General features: G+C 36.2%; 1 protein-coding gene across 1 annotated transcript; it reads left to right on the top strand.

Annotated features, from left to right (window-relative positions):
- Nucleotides 1–6: 6 nt before the first annotated feature.
- On the top strand, nucleotides 7–17,973 carry Gycalpha99B (guanylate cyclase 1 soluble subunit alpha 2). Its single transcript, XM_090391795.1, has 7 exons — nucleotides 7–49; nucleotides 4,367–5,058; nucleotides 5,174–5,492; nucleotides 13,215–13,381; nucleotides 13,673–13,816; nucleotides 17,516–17,670; nucleotides 17,781–17,973. Exons 2-7 carry the CDS (start codon nucleotides 4,417–4,419, stop codon nucleotides 17,971–17,973), a joined length of 1,620 nt encoding a protein of 539 aa, XP_090247921.1. The 5' UTR covers nucleotides 7–49; nucleotides 4,367–4,416.
- The last annotated feature ends 221 nt before the right edge of the window (nucleotides 17,974–18,194 follow it).

Genomic DNA, 18,194 nt, shown 5'->3' with positions numbered 1-18,194 from the left:
TTGGAAGAAGCATTTACTAAAATAATATCGTTATCAGCCAGAGTGTCAGGTAAGTCAAGAAAATTTCGTGGTTTTATTAGAATTCTTATTTTGTAAATTTCATTCTTAACTATTAAAGAAACATTAGGCATCATGCAAGCTTACCATAAGTTAAATCTTTATTTACAAGTCCAACATTGCTCACCTAACTAGTTTAATGTTTTCGGTGGAATTTATTCCCCAAATAGAATGTAATCCTGTTTGACAAACCTTTCGTACAGTTTCACCAATCGATGTGCTATCGACTTTCTCTGGACTTTGGTCCATTGATAACGATCGCTTGAAAACTTCGTAGGACAAAGCAAGCAAGCACTCGGCCTGCACCTGTCGTGGCAGAGACTACAAATGGAGTGCAGAATTCCAAACATGTTTTCATGAGGCGGCATGTGAGAGTTCACACCGATCGCAATGCACAGAATGCATTAGCTGCTTTTAGCTGTTGGTGTCTCTTTTCATTGTTTGCATAGTTGAGTCAGTTTTTTTGCTTCCATAGTTTTTTGTTTCCCCACTTTTCTTTGTGGCAAGAATATAGTCTTAGGAATAAGCACAGTATTTTGACCTACGGATAACCTATATTGTAATATTCCTTGTTCATTCCTTATCCGCCAACTTTTGACTTTCAACTGATTTTACTTGATTTCTATCTACGGAGGGAAATTATCACTAATAAAGACAAATGAAACGAAACTCTGATTTTATTCTTGTGAAATAATCAATTTTAGTGATGTCTGCTATTTAGACTTGGGGAGTTTGAAATTAGCATTGATGGAACATCGAAAATCTTATGCATCAACACATTTGTACATAATATAAGCTCTGTCGCCAATTTTCGCTAGCCAAGTATGCATATACTCGGTTAAAACAAATTGTATGTGTATGTATATAGATATGTACGCCTTTATTTTATCAGTATAATTTTATAGCATACAGCAGAGAATAAAGTTTTAGTTTAAAAGATGGCGAAACGATATTTTTATCAAAATTTTAAAAGTAATATATAAAAAAAGTAAAATAACATTTAATTTTACAATGAAATTAGATGTTTTATATAGAATACGATTGCTTTAAAATGATTTATTGGTTACATTTTAATTTTTAATTTTATTTAAAATAAAAAGTTTTAGGCACTATTTTTACATTAGAATTTTTAATATATAGAATCTATTCATATCACTCATCAAATGGACGTGGTTTCTGGACTTGAGTTATTTTCGTATTTTCTTATGGTCTTTCATGGGTTATTATATTTATATCTTATATTTCTACTGTGGCTGTTTTGCAGGTTATAAATGGTATGTTAATATCTTTATGCACTTTATGCACTCATTGTAATAAATAATAGATGCATAAAGAGAAACTGTCCTTCTGTTCAACATTTATTTATAGTTTTATTCAATCCTAAATGTATCGTTGTGTATCCACCCTCGAACTGACAGGCGGCGGTTTCCTAACTTTGGGCATGGATATTTGTGATTGTCTTTAGGTGTCAGATGAGATTCATCCCCGGTGTGAGACCGCCTTCCCACTTATTGAAAACCTGAAGTAGTTTGCAAAAATTTCATATTTGCTCTCTAGAGCACAGTTTCGGGATTATGAAAAAAGATGCAAAAATATGAAAATAGAAAAATCTCTAGCCCAGCTACGATACTAATGTACGATAGATTTACAACGTTGGTGGACGAGAATCACGTAAAAATAATAACAATATGCTTTTAATCGAATTGCTAACGTTTGATATTTTACTGTACATTTAGCATGCATTTAAGATTTTCACGAAAACTATAGAAAATGAAAATGCGCATGCTTTTCAAAAACGCGATCAAGATAAAGATGAATTCGAGTGCTATTTTTCATTTGGACTTTATCCAGCCTTCTGTGGTATTTTCCAGCTTTAATCAAATGGCAGGTATGAATAGGTCTGTGAACGGTGGATTGAAGATGAGAAGTCTAGAGTGCAGATTATCTGGAATGGACCAAGAAAATTGATTGCTTCTTGGAAGGGAAGGCTTTCTATCTCATCACACACACACTGCAGCTTTTTTTTTCTAAGAGAGAAAGAAACGTTTATTTTTTTGCTACTTTTTCCTCTCCGTTTCAGCCTACTGAAGACGAGAAATCAGAGACTTTTCCCTTACGGAGTACACGTGCGCAAAGAGAAATGTGTGTGTGTGTGTGTGTGATACGTCACCTTCACATTTCCAGTAACCAGAGGTGGGCAGTAATAGCAAGATGAAAATTTTAGACCGTCATATTTTTACTAATGTGCTCTTCCGTCTTCTGTTGGTGTGAATTTGTGATGTATACATAAAATATCATTCATCATTCTCCCGACTCCTTCTCAATCCTATAATATTCTGTATCGCACGATAATATGAATCTGAGCTCAGTTTACTTTGAAATCCTCTGTGATTACTTTGCGAGAACTGTATTATACATCTCTTTATAATCTAATGTACCACTGGGCTTTTGCACGCCTTTCTGATACTCCATTGTTTGGATTCTCTCTTTTGTTTATATAACTGCATTTATTTCTGACATTTTCATCAGCTCTCACGTCTCTATTCTTCATCTTCCTCTCTTGAGAAAGCAGTAGACAGAAAATCCTTTCTTTAGTCATACTAAATTGGCCGATGTTAAGGAGCAAGACAAACACCTAAGTCAATGGGATGTAATCGAACCACAAGCACGTGCTGTGAACCTTCATCAAACTATAAATATTATACTAATATATAATCCAAGAATCTTCGCTCGTTAATTTTTATGAATGTTACTAGTGCATGTTTCTTTTCGGTGAAAATCCTTACGGATGAGTTATTGTTGTTAGTTGCGGTTATTAATATCACTAAATAGTTTGTTAATCAAGCTACCTTCAGTGAAACATATCGTCAGAGTAATTGTTTTAACCTCCTTTGTATTCATGCCAACCAAATTCTGCTTCGCTGAATTTGGTTGGCATGAATGACACTCTTTGCAAATCCAAGAGTAGCAGCACAAAGTGGATGATTATATTATTATGCCAAGAGATATCTACTAAAAGAAGACTTTAGCATACAAATAAATTGCAGATGTGTGTTTACAATAACATCATTTTATGACTTCCTTATGACTTTGCAAGTACATAAGACTGCTAAATTCCGATCTCTGTTTCAGGTTGGACAAATGAAACCTTCGAACTTAATCTAACGGTTAACATATATTTATTTGAATACATTTGCAAAGCATCATGGGATTTATCCATTGTCGCATTATTTTGATCTCTTGTTAAACAAAGAAACTCTTGTGCATATGCAATTTTTACATACTACTATTACAATTTTAATGCTACACTTAACGAATACAAGAAGAGAGGCGAGGAAGATTTTTCCAGGAGTATAATAGAGCCAGGGAACCCAATGTTACACGTTGCTATTATTATTTTTTTAAAAAAAAACAGGCGCCTCACCTCTTTGTCTTCTATTTTACGAGCAGTCTAAACAAAATATAACAATGCTTAAACACAATGTAGGATGTTCCAAAAAGCAAGCAAATTCTGTGTGAAATGATTATTATAATTTAAAATTATAAGGTTAAATAATGGCGCTTTACATATGAATGCGGTTTCATTTGTGCTTCGGGAAAGTTGTTGATGATTTAAATAATGATTACAGTGTACCGACAGGAATAAAAATTGTGAAACTTATTGTGGTAGTTGTGTTCCAGAGAGCCTTCAGAAAAGAATTTTGATGCGGAGATGTTCATTGTTGTGAGACTGTTCTCTTTTAAATTAAAGAAAAATTGAAAAGGGATGTATTCAAGTGTACTTCCCACAGTGAACACAGAGGAAACCATAGTCGTTATAGCTTCAGCAATTGCACGAATTTCTAAGTCGACGCCATCCTTTTTTTTTATTAGAAGATTAACAGAACATGTGTGAGGTTTGCCCTTTATCGCATACTATTATACAAAATGACCATACAAAGGCCACATTATTCTAATTTGAAGGTGATAGTTTTGAATAGCGTACAAAGTTTGTCATTTCTGATAAAGGTAATTTTATTAATTGTTTGTTAAAAAATTCTACGGAATTACTCCAAAGGGAATCCATGTTATAAAAGTTTGGTTTAATATTGCTGGAGGTTGCATCATCATCATCACTCATTTCTTTGGAAGCTGAATGATATTTGGATATATTGTGGAATTGCTTCATCTTCTGCGATTATTATTTTCTTCAGCAAAATGAGTGCAATAGTCGGTAACAATAAAAATACTCAACAAATTCACTATTTATATTAGGATTGCATCACGGATTATCTCCACATCTTCACAGTTTTCTTATTTGTATTTTCAGGTATACATGAGAAGACCGTTCTTGAAGATACAGGCCAACATCTTGCGGCGATGTGTATGAAGACATATAGAAAAGCAGTACTTTTCTTTGGGAGCACTTTTGCCGACTTCTTGATAAATGTGGAGAACATCTATGATCTCCTGGTAAAGTCTAATACTGAAAGAAATATTCTTGAGAGCGAAGCTATTAGGGTTGAAGCCATAGCTGGTGAATTGGAAATCCATTATACCACCAGGAGAAATTTCATGGAACCCGTGTTTCTCGGAGTGATGAAGAAGATAGCGGCTGAAATATTTCTGTTAAGAGTATCGGTTAGCGTGTCCAAATCGGATTACACATTCTTGTTCCGACTTAAAATTGTCGAATCGAAATGTCAAGTGGAAGAATCGGTGCAAAAGTATACGGAGTCTTTGTCTGCATCTCCAGCAGATTTCAAGATGTCAATGAAAGTATTTTGCAGACACTTTCCTTTTCATTTCATCTGCGATCGTCAGTTACGTTTTCTTCAAATTGGTCAAGGATTAAAGAGATTCTTTGGCCATCAGATAGTATCTAAGAGACCGTTAATTAAAACTTTCTTCACCATAAAATATCCAAATGTACGAATTGAGTTTAAAGAAATATTGTCAAGAACTAATGTGCAGTTTCTTCTGATAATTAAACTAGTCGATAAAAGATACGAACATGTAGAGGTAAGAGACAGTGTTTGTTTGTAAGTATTTCCATGGTTTTTAAATATGACTTACTAAACAGTGGATTTTTTTTTAAGTAGAAATACTAAGTAATGTTCTTTGGTTGTTCCTGTAGGGCATGGAACTTAAAGGTCAAATGATTTTTCTGTCTGAATCGAATACTCTTCTGTTTATGGGCTCTCCCGTCATAGATGGACTGATGGCAATGACAAAAAGAAGCCTTTATATATCGGATATTCCAATCCATGACGCTACCAGAGATATTGTTTTAGTAGGAGAGCAAGCTCGAGCTCAAGATGGCCTGAAGAAGAGAATGGATAAATTGAAAACTTCTATACAGGAAGCAAGTTTAGCAGTAGACGAAGAAAGAGAAAAGAATGTGGATTTACTACAGCTTATCTTTCCTGCTCGGATAGCAAGAATGCTATGGCGAGGTGAGTTGTAATTATTGGAACTTTTCATATTTTTTTAGGAGATGTAATAAATGGACTTACTTTAAGAGAGAGAGAGAGAGAGAAAAGAAATATTTGGAAAACCCTTTGAGATAAGATTCGAATTCCGGGCTCTTTTTTCAAAGAAAATTTCGCTAGGCGAGCCTATTGAGTTACGGAGACGTCATGATGACTTTAGTTTGGACTTCTTAGTTTATTAAATAAAAACATACAAATTTTTATTTACAAATTAATCCTCAAGGGCTCACTTTAGTGAGTACGGGCATGGCAAACCCGAGGTACCTGATGCTAGACCATGCCTTACTTCATGTAATATATATCTGTTATATTATTCTGTAGACTGGTCCCTCCTCTTCTTTCTTTGCTTCTTTCTCCTCTCCTTGCTCCTTCCCCCTGATGCTATTAGAGTATTCGAGGGCTAGGGGTGAGTCTTTCCTATCTTGCTAAGTCATTTCGTCTGATGCAGCCACCGAAGGAGGCAAGCTAGCCTCAATATGTGCCGGTCCCAAGCCCGGATAAATGCGAGGGTTGATGTCAGGAAGGGCATCCGGTCGTAAAACTTCAGTGCCAACTCAAACTATGATTATGAGTCGAAGAGAAAATGATATAAGGGCTAGGGCGTACCCCTTAAGCGACGCGCAGCCACATCGCCCTACAGCTGTGAGAAGTGGACGAGGGCTACCGCATCAAGGGCGGGTGCGGTTAAAGATGCGAGCCCAGCAGGTGGAGAGGATGTTGCGAGTGGGAACACTGAATGTTGGAAGCATGACTGGAAGGGGAAGAGAGGTGGCAGACATGATGAGGAAGAGGAAGTTGGACATTTTATGTGTGCAGGAGACAAGGTGGAAAGGGGGAAAGGCAAAGGAACTGGGAGATGGATATAAATTGTTCTACTCTGGAGCGAATAACGAGGGAAGAAATGGTGTAGGAATTGTGGTGTGTGGCAGAATGAAGGGTGAAGTACTGGACGTGGGTAGAAGGAACGACAGGATCATGCGAATGAAATTGGGTCTTGGAGAAGAGCGGGTGGTCGTATTATGTGTATATGCCCCGCAAGTTGGTTGTACAGCAGAGGAAAAAGATGAGTTCTGGAACGTGTTAGATGAAGAAATGAGGGAATTGGAAGAAAATGAGATGGTGATTGTCGGAGGAGACTTGAACGGGCACATAGGAAGACAGAATAGAGACTGTGAAAGGGTGCATGGTGGCCACGGAGTGGGAATGATGAACCAGGAAGGAGAGAGGGTTGTGGACTTTGCAGTAGCGTTTGATCTGGCAATTGTGAACTCGTTTTTCTTCAAGAGGGAAGAACATTTGATAACATTTAGAAGTGGTAACAACAGCTCACAAATTGACTACATTTTGACTAGAAGAAAACATCTTAAGGTTGTGAAAAATTGTGAGGTAATTCCAACAGATCAGGTAGCACAACAACACCGACTGCTGTGCGCAGACTTTAAATTAAGATCGAAGATAAGAACTTCTGGTTGCCATGGGATGAAGACAATTAAGTGGTTTCGCTTAAAAGAAGAGAGTGTGAGGAATCATTTTAGGGAGAGAGTGTTAGAGAGGATTTCGGATGGACTGGAAAGTGTACAAGATTGGTGGAAACATAATTCAAAAGTAATCCTGAGCTGTGCAATCGAGGTGCTTGGTGAGACATCTGGAAAGATTAGAGAGCAGAAGGAGGGTTGGTGGTGGAATAATGATGTACAAGTGGCAGTGACAGCTAAGAGGAAGGCAAAGCAGAAGTGGGATGAGTCAAGAGTGGAAGAGGACAGAGAGGTGTACAAAGAGAGAAAGCAAGAAGCCAAGAGAGTTGTGGCACAGGCGAAGGCCATGGCATATCAAGATCTGTATGATCAATTAGAAACAAAGGAAGGACAGAGAAAAATTTACCAACTAGCGAAATGTAGAAATAAAGCAGCTAAGAACATCTTACATGTGAGGCAGATCAAAGATGCTGAAGGAAGAGTATTATGGAGGGATGTGGACATAAGAAACAGATGGAAAATATACTTTGAGGGACTTCTGAATGAGGAAAATGCAAGGACTCACAGAGGAGATGGGCAGCCTTCTGAGGGGATGGTGCAGAACATCAGTAGAATGGAAGTGACGGAGGCCATGAAGAGGATGAGGAATGGAAAAGCGGTGGGCCCCGACAGAATTCCAGTGGAGGCATGGAAGGCACTGGGGGAAGAGGGAATTGACCTGCTGTGGGACCTGTTCATGAAAGTTTGCCAACAGGAAAATATACCCGAGGAATGGAGGGAGAGTATTCTTGTTCCCATCTACAAGGGTAAAGGGGATGCACAAGACTGTAAAAATTACAGAGGATTAAAGTTGATGTCCCACACAATGAAGATCCTAGAAAGGGTTCTTGATGGTAGATTGAGGGAGGAGGTGGAGATTGCAAAGGAACAATTTGGCTTCATGCCTGGAAGATCAACAACAGATGCTATCTTTGGGTTACGACAGATGATGGAAAAATATCGAGAGAAACAAAGGGAGCTACATCTGGTATTTATTGATCTGGAGAAAGCATACGATAGAGTGCCAAGGCAAGAAGTCTGGAGGTGTCTGAGGGAGAAGAAGGTGCCGGAGAAATATGTCAGGTTGGTGCAGGAAATGTACAGAAATGTGAAGACAAGTGTTCGGACCTGTTTGGGACAGACAGAAAGTTTTCAAGTAACAGTTGGCTTGCATCAAGGGTCAGCATTAAGTCCGTTTCTGTTTAATATTGTGATGGAGGCGGTAACAGAGGAGGTGAGAGAAGATGCACCTTGGACAATGTTGTATGCAGATGACATCTTGCTGTGTGTAGATTCAAGAGAAGAAGCGGAAACTAAACTGGAAAGATGGAGAAAAGTACTGGAAGAGAGAGGTATGAGACTGAGCAGAAGTAAGACAGAGTATATGTGTTGCGCAGTGGGCGGTGGCCAGGAGACAGACCTGGAGCTGGAAGGAAATGTCATCAGGAAGGTGAGAGACTTTAGATACTTAGGTTCGACAGTGGAAGAAGATGGAGGAGGTGAGAAGGAAGTGGGATGCAGGATACAAGCAGGTTGGAGGAACTGGAGGGAGATGGCTGGAGTGTTATGTGATAAGAGGGTGCCGATCAATCTGAAAGGCAAAATTTATAGGACAGTAGTGAGGCCAGCTATGACATATGCTATAGAAACTGTGGCCCTGAGGAAAAATAACATTAGCAGGATGGAAGTAGCAGAGATGAGAATGCTTAGGTGGATGTGCGGTGTGACCAGAAAGGATCATCTGAGAAATGACTATGTCAGGGGAACAGTGAAAGTTACGAACTTAGGAGCGAAAATACAGGAGGCAAGGTTGAGATGGTTTGGTCATGTGATGAGGAGGGAGGACGAATATGTGGGAAGAAGGGTCATGCAGATGGATGTGCAAGGAAGGCGGAAGCGTGGGCGGCCAAAGAAGAGATGGAGGGAGCTGGTAGAAGAGGACTTGAAGATGAAGAACTTGGATGTGGTGACAGCCCAAGACAGGAAGGTGTGGAGGAGACTCATAATAAACAGTGACCCCACTTAAGTGGGAGAAGCTGCTGAAGAAGAAGAAGATACAAATTTTTAATTGCTAAGTTACAAAGTGTGTGCAAAATACTACGAGTGTTTTGTTATTGAATTTTCCTTCATATATCTCCTCGAAAAAAAAAGGTTGCATTTATTTCATTCTGTATTACCAAAGTGAATTTCACAAAATTAATTTTCGTTTTACAGTGTTACCTGCTAACTTATTCTAAAGAATAAGTTAGCAGTTTACTTATTCAAAAGCAAGTGAACACGCTGCTTGGCAGTGATATTATAATACTTGGCAAAAAATAAACTGCAAGAAAGAGAAGATATGCAATCAAATATCTTTTCGTACCTAATTATGGGAAGTGAAAACGTTGTGTTATTATGAGGAGGCTTAAAATTAGAACTTTTCCGAAAGCATTAAGTTTAATAAATAGTATTTACTTAATCGACTAGTTTCGTCGATTAAACAAATACTTCGTTGGTTGATTTCCTCAGGGTATGCCCATTTCGCCTATGATACTTGGACTAATCAGTTTTCCACTACTTTGTTTATAGAATGTGTAGAGTATCTTGAATCACTGGGATTTAAGTTTACTGCAGGCATTTACATCTCACCAGTCTTTGAGATGTAAATTTGGGTCGACTGCGATATCAGATCTTTTCATTAGAAATCAAATCAAATAGTGCTCTTATTCAAAATACACATTGAAAGTTATAACAGTAAACATAACGGAATGCTAAATTCAAATTTATATAAAAGTCAGAACTGATAATTTTAAATGTAATTTTACTTAATCTATCAAACACAGTAACTGTTCAAAGTTTTTATTTCATTTCTGTGATAATCTCAACCACGAACGATTGAATTATTATAACATAATTACTTTGAGTTGATACTTTGAGAGAGTTAAGCTAAGATGATTCTGCTAGACATACCTAACATTATACTTCCCCCCCCCCCCTAAATACCCTTCAGTAAGTAGGGTAGTAATCTCACTCCATAATGCATTGCTTACATTTTAAACACACACATTTTAAACCATTTTCTTGTTTTAAAATATCTTTTAGTTTATTTTGAAACAAACAAATAAATGGTAAACAACGCTCATAATGATTAATCCTATTTAATGACTCGTATGCTCAACTCAGTTCTGTAAATAATTTAAATCCCCCTTTTTAAAAACAGTGCAACTTCGATAATAGCGTTTGTATTATTAAATTATAAATGAAATATCATTTTACTGGAAGAATATTTTATTTTTCTAATCATTTATTTGTACTATTGATTTAATAATTAAAATGAATACATCACTAAAAATAATGATGTCTTTTTTGTGATTTCGAAGTATATTTACTTTGCCTTCTCTGTGCAACAGCGTGCTTTTGGATATTTCTTGACGAAACTCCGTCTGTGGTATAGTATGCACTTCAGGATTTTACTTGACTTTACTTGATACTAATGTATCAAGATTATTTTTGATAGCAGATGATGTCGATAAAATAGAAATAAGACAAATCTTTTGTCACTGCTTGTGCTACGGCAAACTTGATGCTAGAAGTCAGTTTTAGTTCGCGCTGATAAAAACATTTCGGATTAACGGATGTCGATGCCCGAAGTTGTACTGCATATGCTAGAGAAAATAAATAACATCAATCCTCTAATGTCTTTTTATTTTGAAAAGGCAGAGCTCTTTTAGTCCTAACTTTTGGAAATCACCGTGCACCCGGTCTGTCTCCACCCTTAATTGTCACTAAGAGCTGAGCCGATGGCTATTTGATAATTTTTCAAGGCATCGGGGGAAGAGAGTAGTACATTAGACAATACTGCCAAACAAATACTGCTTCTCCTTTAAATGTAAAGATTTATTTTCATGTAAAATAAAAAAAATAATGAAGGACCTTTTAAATACAAAGAATTATTTTTTAAAAAAATATGAGACAGAACAGAAGATTCATGGATAGCCAGGGCTCACAATCAGTGCTGGTTGAGAGATGCAGAACGCTACCCACCGATCTTCAAAAACTTGAGGATTAAATTTAGGAGCTCCATACTTCCTTTGAGAATTAAAGGCGTCGGAGGATTTATTTATTTTGATTTGATTTTATGTAGCAATAAAATATTATGAATGACAATTTGGACTATAAGGGGGTTTTGGGGGGGGGACGAACCAGTTCAATGTGAACTCCATGTAATCGCGACATACACCCAACATGAACTCATCTTTTTTCATGTGCAGTACTCCAACATTTTAGTTACAGATTAAATAATTTTGTCTCGATAAATCTGTTTGGAATTATCAATCATTTGAATTTGTGCCAAGCAAGTACCGAGAAATAGTTCTCAAAGAAAAATATGAATGATAACACTCTGTTATACTATGAAAACTTCTTCTTCCTTTTCCCCTAGCGGTGTCTCGGGTTTTCTATTCATTTAAACGCAACCGTTCACAAGGATAAGGTGGTCAACCCTATGTCTGTAGAAGCATTGAGTTCTCAAGGCCGGTTTGCCTGCTTTAATCCCCAGATAAACTGGGGAGAAAAACCCTGCTGTCTAAGCCCAAGACCGGCTAACTTGACTGTCTGAGGAAGATCCAAAGCTCCTCACGTCAACGACAGGAATCGAACCCAGGACACTCCTTTCCCAGCCATATGGTTGTGAAGCTCCCAGCCACTTGGCTAACCGCGCGAACTAGACTATAGATACTAAATTCATAAAAATGTATATTTGCCATCTTTATTAAAGGATTTTCAAATTTGATTTTTCGTGACTTTAATGCTATAATAACGCATTAAAATAATTTTGTTATAGGTTACTTTAAGATTTTTTTATGTTAAGATGAGCATAAAAGTTGTATCATCTTTGCCATGAGTTGTCCTCCTATTGACCGCTTCAGAATGGTGTATACCAAGAAATTCCTGGGAAAGGAAGTCCAAGCTCCTGCAGGAAGCATTATTTTTTCTTTTGTTCAGTTTCTACATATTGATAATTTTCTACTGTACGCGCGCGAACACACAACACACACACACATAGACACATACACGCACACACACACACACACACACACACACAAAAGATATTGTTTTATGTATTTCGCGTTGATGGAATCTGAACTCATAATTTTGCTGCCAATGAGAAGTTTCACATGTGAAAATATACTGAGGTAATTCAAACCAAATGATGTTTTCATATATTTATTTCTTTATAATTTTTATGTATTTTATATTAGTCTGAAAGACAAACATGAACTAGTATTTTGTCTACCTAAAGTGTAATATTTTATGTATTTTGTTGTAATCTTTGCCTCTAATTAATTAGTCTAATAAAGAACATATTAATAAAAGTTTCGTAATTAGATTTTTTTAAATGTACTTAGGAAGTAGTAAATACTATTCGAAGTAATAAATAACTTCGAATAGTATAAAACATTATTCGAATAATAATCATGTACTGCAATGAAAAAGCAATTTCGCTCTAAAAACGAACATTTTGGCTATGCCTTCATCACATGTTCTTTACCATCTACCTTCTTCGATTCATTAAGTAATTGGGATGTTCTTTTTACAACTGCCAACGAATAATTATTTACATTGAAATTACCAATCACTAATCTGAGGCTTTTGTGGATAACTAATAAACTACAGAGAACTGGAAGCAAAAAAAAAAAAAAAAAATCTGGGAATATGTCCTCCGAAATCGACCCAAATAGCCTTGTCAATCTTGATATCGTCTTACGGTGACCCAAACATCGACGACCTAAAAACGTTTAAAGCACGTATGCAGTCTCAATCAACTCACCTGTCATTTGATAGGTCACTCTTATGGCAAATTGTTCTCTGTTGACACAGCAGACGCCATAAAGTAAAAACAAAGAACTTGTAGTTACATATCCTGCTATTTAAATGGAATATTTCCTCATCGTTCTAACGATCTCGTTTTGACCAGACATATAAAGAGTAATTAATTACATAGCCTTAGTTAAAATTGCCAACGTAGCATATCCAGTTCTGTTATTAACAATGAAACATTTGTGAATTTATATTAAGAATTGTAGTTCTTTTTTTCTCTATTTGCATGTGTGAATGTATTTACTTATATAAATGATGAAATGTGTGTGTATGCGTCTGTTTTTATTTTTTTTTCTTATTTTATTCTTTGCAGGAGAAACAGTGGAAGCTCAACAACACAGTGACGTCACCATGCTGTTTTCAGATATCGTGGGTTTCACATCCATTTGTGCTACTGCAACGCCCATTATGGTTATCAAGTTGTTGACCGAACTGTACACTGAATTTGACAAGTTCTGTGGGGAGCTGGATGTATATAAAGTAAGACCATTAATCATTATTTCTAAATGTATGATATCGAAAAATTCCAGACTTTTCCCATCAGACCACTCAGCTCCATCGTATTCGATCACCTTATTGCAGAATGGTTCCATTTAATGATGTTAAAAATAGAAGAAAAAAAAAACATTTTGGGGCTTTCTAACTTCTTTCACGTTCTTTATTTTTGCTTTTAGAACCGCAAAGTTCATTTAAAACAGTGTGCATGACTGTACATTAACGACACCATCATTTCTTTATCCGACTATTTCCATTTTCTTTTTCTTTCTTCAGACCGAGACGATAGGTGATGCTTACTGTGTTGCCGGAGGACTGCATCGATCCAGTTCTACACACGCCCAACAAACTGCATGGATGGCTTTAAAAATGCGAGCCGCTGCACACATCGTTTTGTCACATGATGGAAAACCACTTCAGGTGAGATTAAAATACTACCTTGGGAATCTCTCTCGGGTTATCCGAGTACACGTATAGGAACTAGTTATGCGGTTTCGTGTTTGATGATATATTTGTGTAGAGTGGAAATCGTCACTGATGTGATGGAGTTTACGCAACTTATCTTCCAGTAATGTTGATTTTAATACGAAGAAAAATAATTTCAGATATATTTAAGGCGATGTATTAGGGACAATGAATTAACCTGAAGGGAAGGTGATGATCTGTTTCATTGTATTTGAAACAGTTTTATTATATATTAATAAATTCCATTTCGAGTTCTTTTAACATAATTAGTTTAAGAATAAGTATTAAGGTAGGGGCAATAAAAACAAATTGAAATTTTACGTACATTTTCAAAGGCTTTCATTTCAAAAATAAATGAAAGCAATTATTTTATCATTTGCGAAAACATTCAGTAGGCCATTTCTTTCCATATAACTCTTTATTTATTTGATATGGCATTAGTTTCTTATCGTTTATTTTATTCTTATTCTGCATTCTGTACTGATGCTTCTTCTGATTGCGATGAAATGCATTTGTACATAATTCTTGGATAAGGTTGTTCATTATTATTACATTTATTTTATCACTGAAATAGCTCGACTATATTTATAACTGGGCTATTCTTGTAGATAAACTTATACGTTGGCGAAACATAACCATATTTATATAAGGAATGGTGATAGATTTAGAGTAGTCCCTGTTATGGAGGGGGACTGAGGTTAATTGGTTTTAATATTTTTTGGATTTTATGGGGGTTGTAGCCATTGGCTACAATGGTGTTAAGAATATGGTTAAGTTCAGTAGTAAGGGCAATGTAACATGACTAAATTAATCAGTTCAAATAACAATGCCCTTACAACTGAACTTAACCATATTCTTAACACCTTTGTAGCCAATGGCTACAACCCCCAAAAAATATTAAAACCATTTAACCTCAAACCCCCCCCTCCATAACAGGGACTACTCTAAATCTATCACCATTCCTTATATTCGGGGTACTTCTGAAAAGCTAACAAAAATCCTAAAAAAATATGACTTGACAACTTGTTACAAACCATATAAAAAATTGGCATCTCTTATCCGCTCCCCCAAGGACTAGTCACTTCCCTTAGACCTACCTGGAGTATACCAGGTCCTTTGTAGTTGCAAACTGTCTTACAATGCCCAAACAGGCAGGACAGCTAATATCAGGATATCTGAATATAAGGATTATATCCTTTTCCACCAATACAGCCATTCAGGACTTGCTGACCATGCTTTGGACACCCTCCACAAAATACGTTGGAAGAACGCTACCTTACTACACCGCAGCAAGTATAAATATGAAAGATTATTCCTGGAATCAGCCTTAGCTCTAAAAAACTCCCCAAACCTCAACAAATTCGGATGCATGAGACTACCCCAAATATGGGAAGCTTGCATTCTTAGAACATCAGCCCAACAGCCAAGGCTACCCAATTTACCCCACATTTTAGGACTCTAGGACCGACTTCAGTTGTGGTCTTCAGCTATATTTGTTTAGTGTTAATGCCTATATTGGTCACAAACAGCATCAGTATGTGTACATGGAGAGGAAACAGGAGAATTCCCGGTGGAGAGAGGAGTTAGACAAGGATGCAGGTTATCACCATTAATGTTTAACCTTTATAGTGAACAAATGCTTACAGAGGCACCCGAGGATGTAGAAGAAGGAATAAAAATAAATGGAAGAATCGTTAATAACTAGATATGCGGATGATGTAGTGGTGATGGCAGAAAGTGACAATGGGTTACAACAAATTGTTCAAAGAATTGAAAACTCTTGTAAAGAGTATGGACTAAGAATTAACACAAAAAAGACCAAGATAATGATAATGTAGAAATAAGATGTGAAGGAAAGATTTTAGAAGTGGAAAGATTTCAATATTTAGGTAGCTGGATCTCAGAGAAAAGAACTTCAGAGTTGGACATTAGAAATAGAATAGGCAAAGCTAAATCGGCATTTATGGAAATGAAGAGAATTTTAATAAACAAGAACACTAAAATAGGCGTTAGAATTAGAATAGTTAAAGCAACAGTTTGGAGTATTGCAAGTTATGGAAGTGAGTCATGGACACTCAGAAAGAGAGATATGGAAAGAATTAATGCATTGAAAATGTGGTGTTATAGAAAGATGGAAAAGATTAGCTATACAGAAAGAATATCAAATCAAGAAGTTTTAAGACGAGTTGGGATGGAAAGAACACTGTTAAAGAATATTATGCAAAGAAAGACTAGATCTGCAGGACATCTTCTGAGAGGTTCTTCGGGACACCTGACAAGAACTATATTACAAGGGAAAGTTGAGGGGAAGAGAAGACATGGAAGACCAACTAGAAAGTGGTTCAATGACATTGTGGAATGGACTGATTTAAGAATGATGGAAGTGACAGACAGAGAGAAATGGAGAAGAGCTGCTCATCTGCTGCAACCCTCTTTTTAGAGGATGCTACCGGACGACGACAACGACGTTAGTGACTGCGTGCAAAAATCATTATTTTTATGTTCCTTGATGGTAATGTAACATTACCGAAATATATGAAGTATTAATTAAAGTTTTTTTAATTAATATTATAGTATACGTTGTCTTTCCCTAAAAATCTGACAGTTATAACTGGGCTAATCCAGTAGCTCCCAGCCTAAGCAGAATTTGTCGTTATTAATAAAAAGGATAAAAGAATTTGGTGAAGAGAGCAGATATTTAATTGGAAAAACTTTACCTTTGTGTGATACATTCCTCCAAAGAGACAAAGAAAAGTCACCTCTAGTAATATATTTAAGAGATAATGGACGGCATTTTGGATTCTTATATTGTTAAATAGTTATTTTGTTAGGTTAATGATATACAAACTTCCTGGAGAAACAACAGAATCTACTAAAGCATCATCACGGATTCCAACTTGGTAACATAGACCTCAGTATTACTAGGAGTAAGATGTCTGTTTGAGGCGAATATATGATGAAAGAAACATTCTTCTGGTTACCTATTTTTTTCCTTCTTTTCGTAGGGGATTAAACGGACTTTTTCGAAAAATATAAAACATCCAATCGCCACTAAGACTATAAAACAAAATAATTAATAATCCTGGTAATTCGGTTGCTCATCTGAACTCTTTTTTTTTTAAAATGACATTTATCTATAGAAGATAGAAGCCATTTAAAATGAATGTTGCACAAAAACACATCCTCCGATGAATGACATTGAGAAAAGAATAGGAATGAAGTTTGAGAATAAAGGCGTAAAGGCGTAAAGCATACTTCCACCATCACTTTAAGAACTTAAGGAACACGAGAAGTGGTTATTTTCAAAACTTATTCTTAGTTCTTAAGTAGATATATGAAATTTGCCAGAAATAGATAAGAGGTTAAGTTGTTCTTTAAACAAATTCACCGTTTTCTGTTTTGTTTTAACTATCATACTGTACTGAAATTGCAGTAAAATATGATATTCAGTTGAAGATTATTATAACTTTAAAACACATCAAAACTTGACGTTTGATATTTATGGCATGAAAACGATTGCGTGCTATTTGAAATGTATTTGTGTATTTATTATTTACTCAAAATACTTAGTTTTTTTATCACGTTATCATTTCCTGTGTATTTTGAATCAACATTTTATTTGGTATGAAATGAAGTGTCGTTGGTATCTTACAGATGAGAATCGGTCTACACACTGGGGCTGTCCTTGCTGGAGTGGTTGGCGTAGCCATGCCACGATACTGCCTGTTTGGTAACAACGTCACTATCGCTAACAAATTCGAATCCGGGAGCGAACCAATGAAGATTAACGTCAGTCCTACAACCTATACGTAAGTTGACCTTTGCATGTAACTTTACCATCTACAAAGAGATAATCAGTGTTGTTGTTCTTTTACTGTGAAATCACCTTTATTACTTAGGTATTGTAATTTCATTATAGGTTACTTAAAGAAACCGAAGGATTCACTTTTACTCCTAGATCGCGAGAATGCTTACCTAATGGATTCCCTGAAGACATTCCAGGAATCTGTTACTTCTTGGATGAATTTAAGCACCCTAAAGTTGATGCTAAAGCTAGTCTTGAAAAGCACATCGAAAGAGTCATAAAAGAACTGAATATTTCCTCCAAATAGCTTTTTGCATAATGGACGCATTTTAATATGAAATATTTCATTATTCTCCATTTGTTTTATTTGATATTGAAAATAACAAAAAATCTAGCTTAGAACAAAATAAAAGAGATTTTAGAAATGTTAAGGGTTGGGAGGCATCTTGAAAAGTTTATCTTTTGAGGCAAAGCAGGCTTTGCCACTGCTTTAAATTGCGATGCGCAAAACCACAAAGAATTTGAAAT

The sequence above is a fragment of the Typopeltis vanoorti genome, chromosome 4 (genome assembly GCF_054136105.1).
Source record: "Typopeltis vanoorti isolate ZY-2024b chromosome 4, IOZ_Tvanoo_1.0, whole genome shotgun sequence".
Taxonomy (NCBI): Eukaryota; Metazoa; Arthropoda; class Arachnida; order Uropygi; family Thelyphonidae; genus Typopeltis; species Typopeltis vanoorti.
This window is presented reverse-complemented; position numbering and strand designations above follow the sequence as displayed.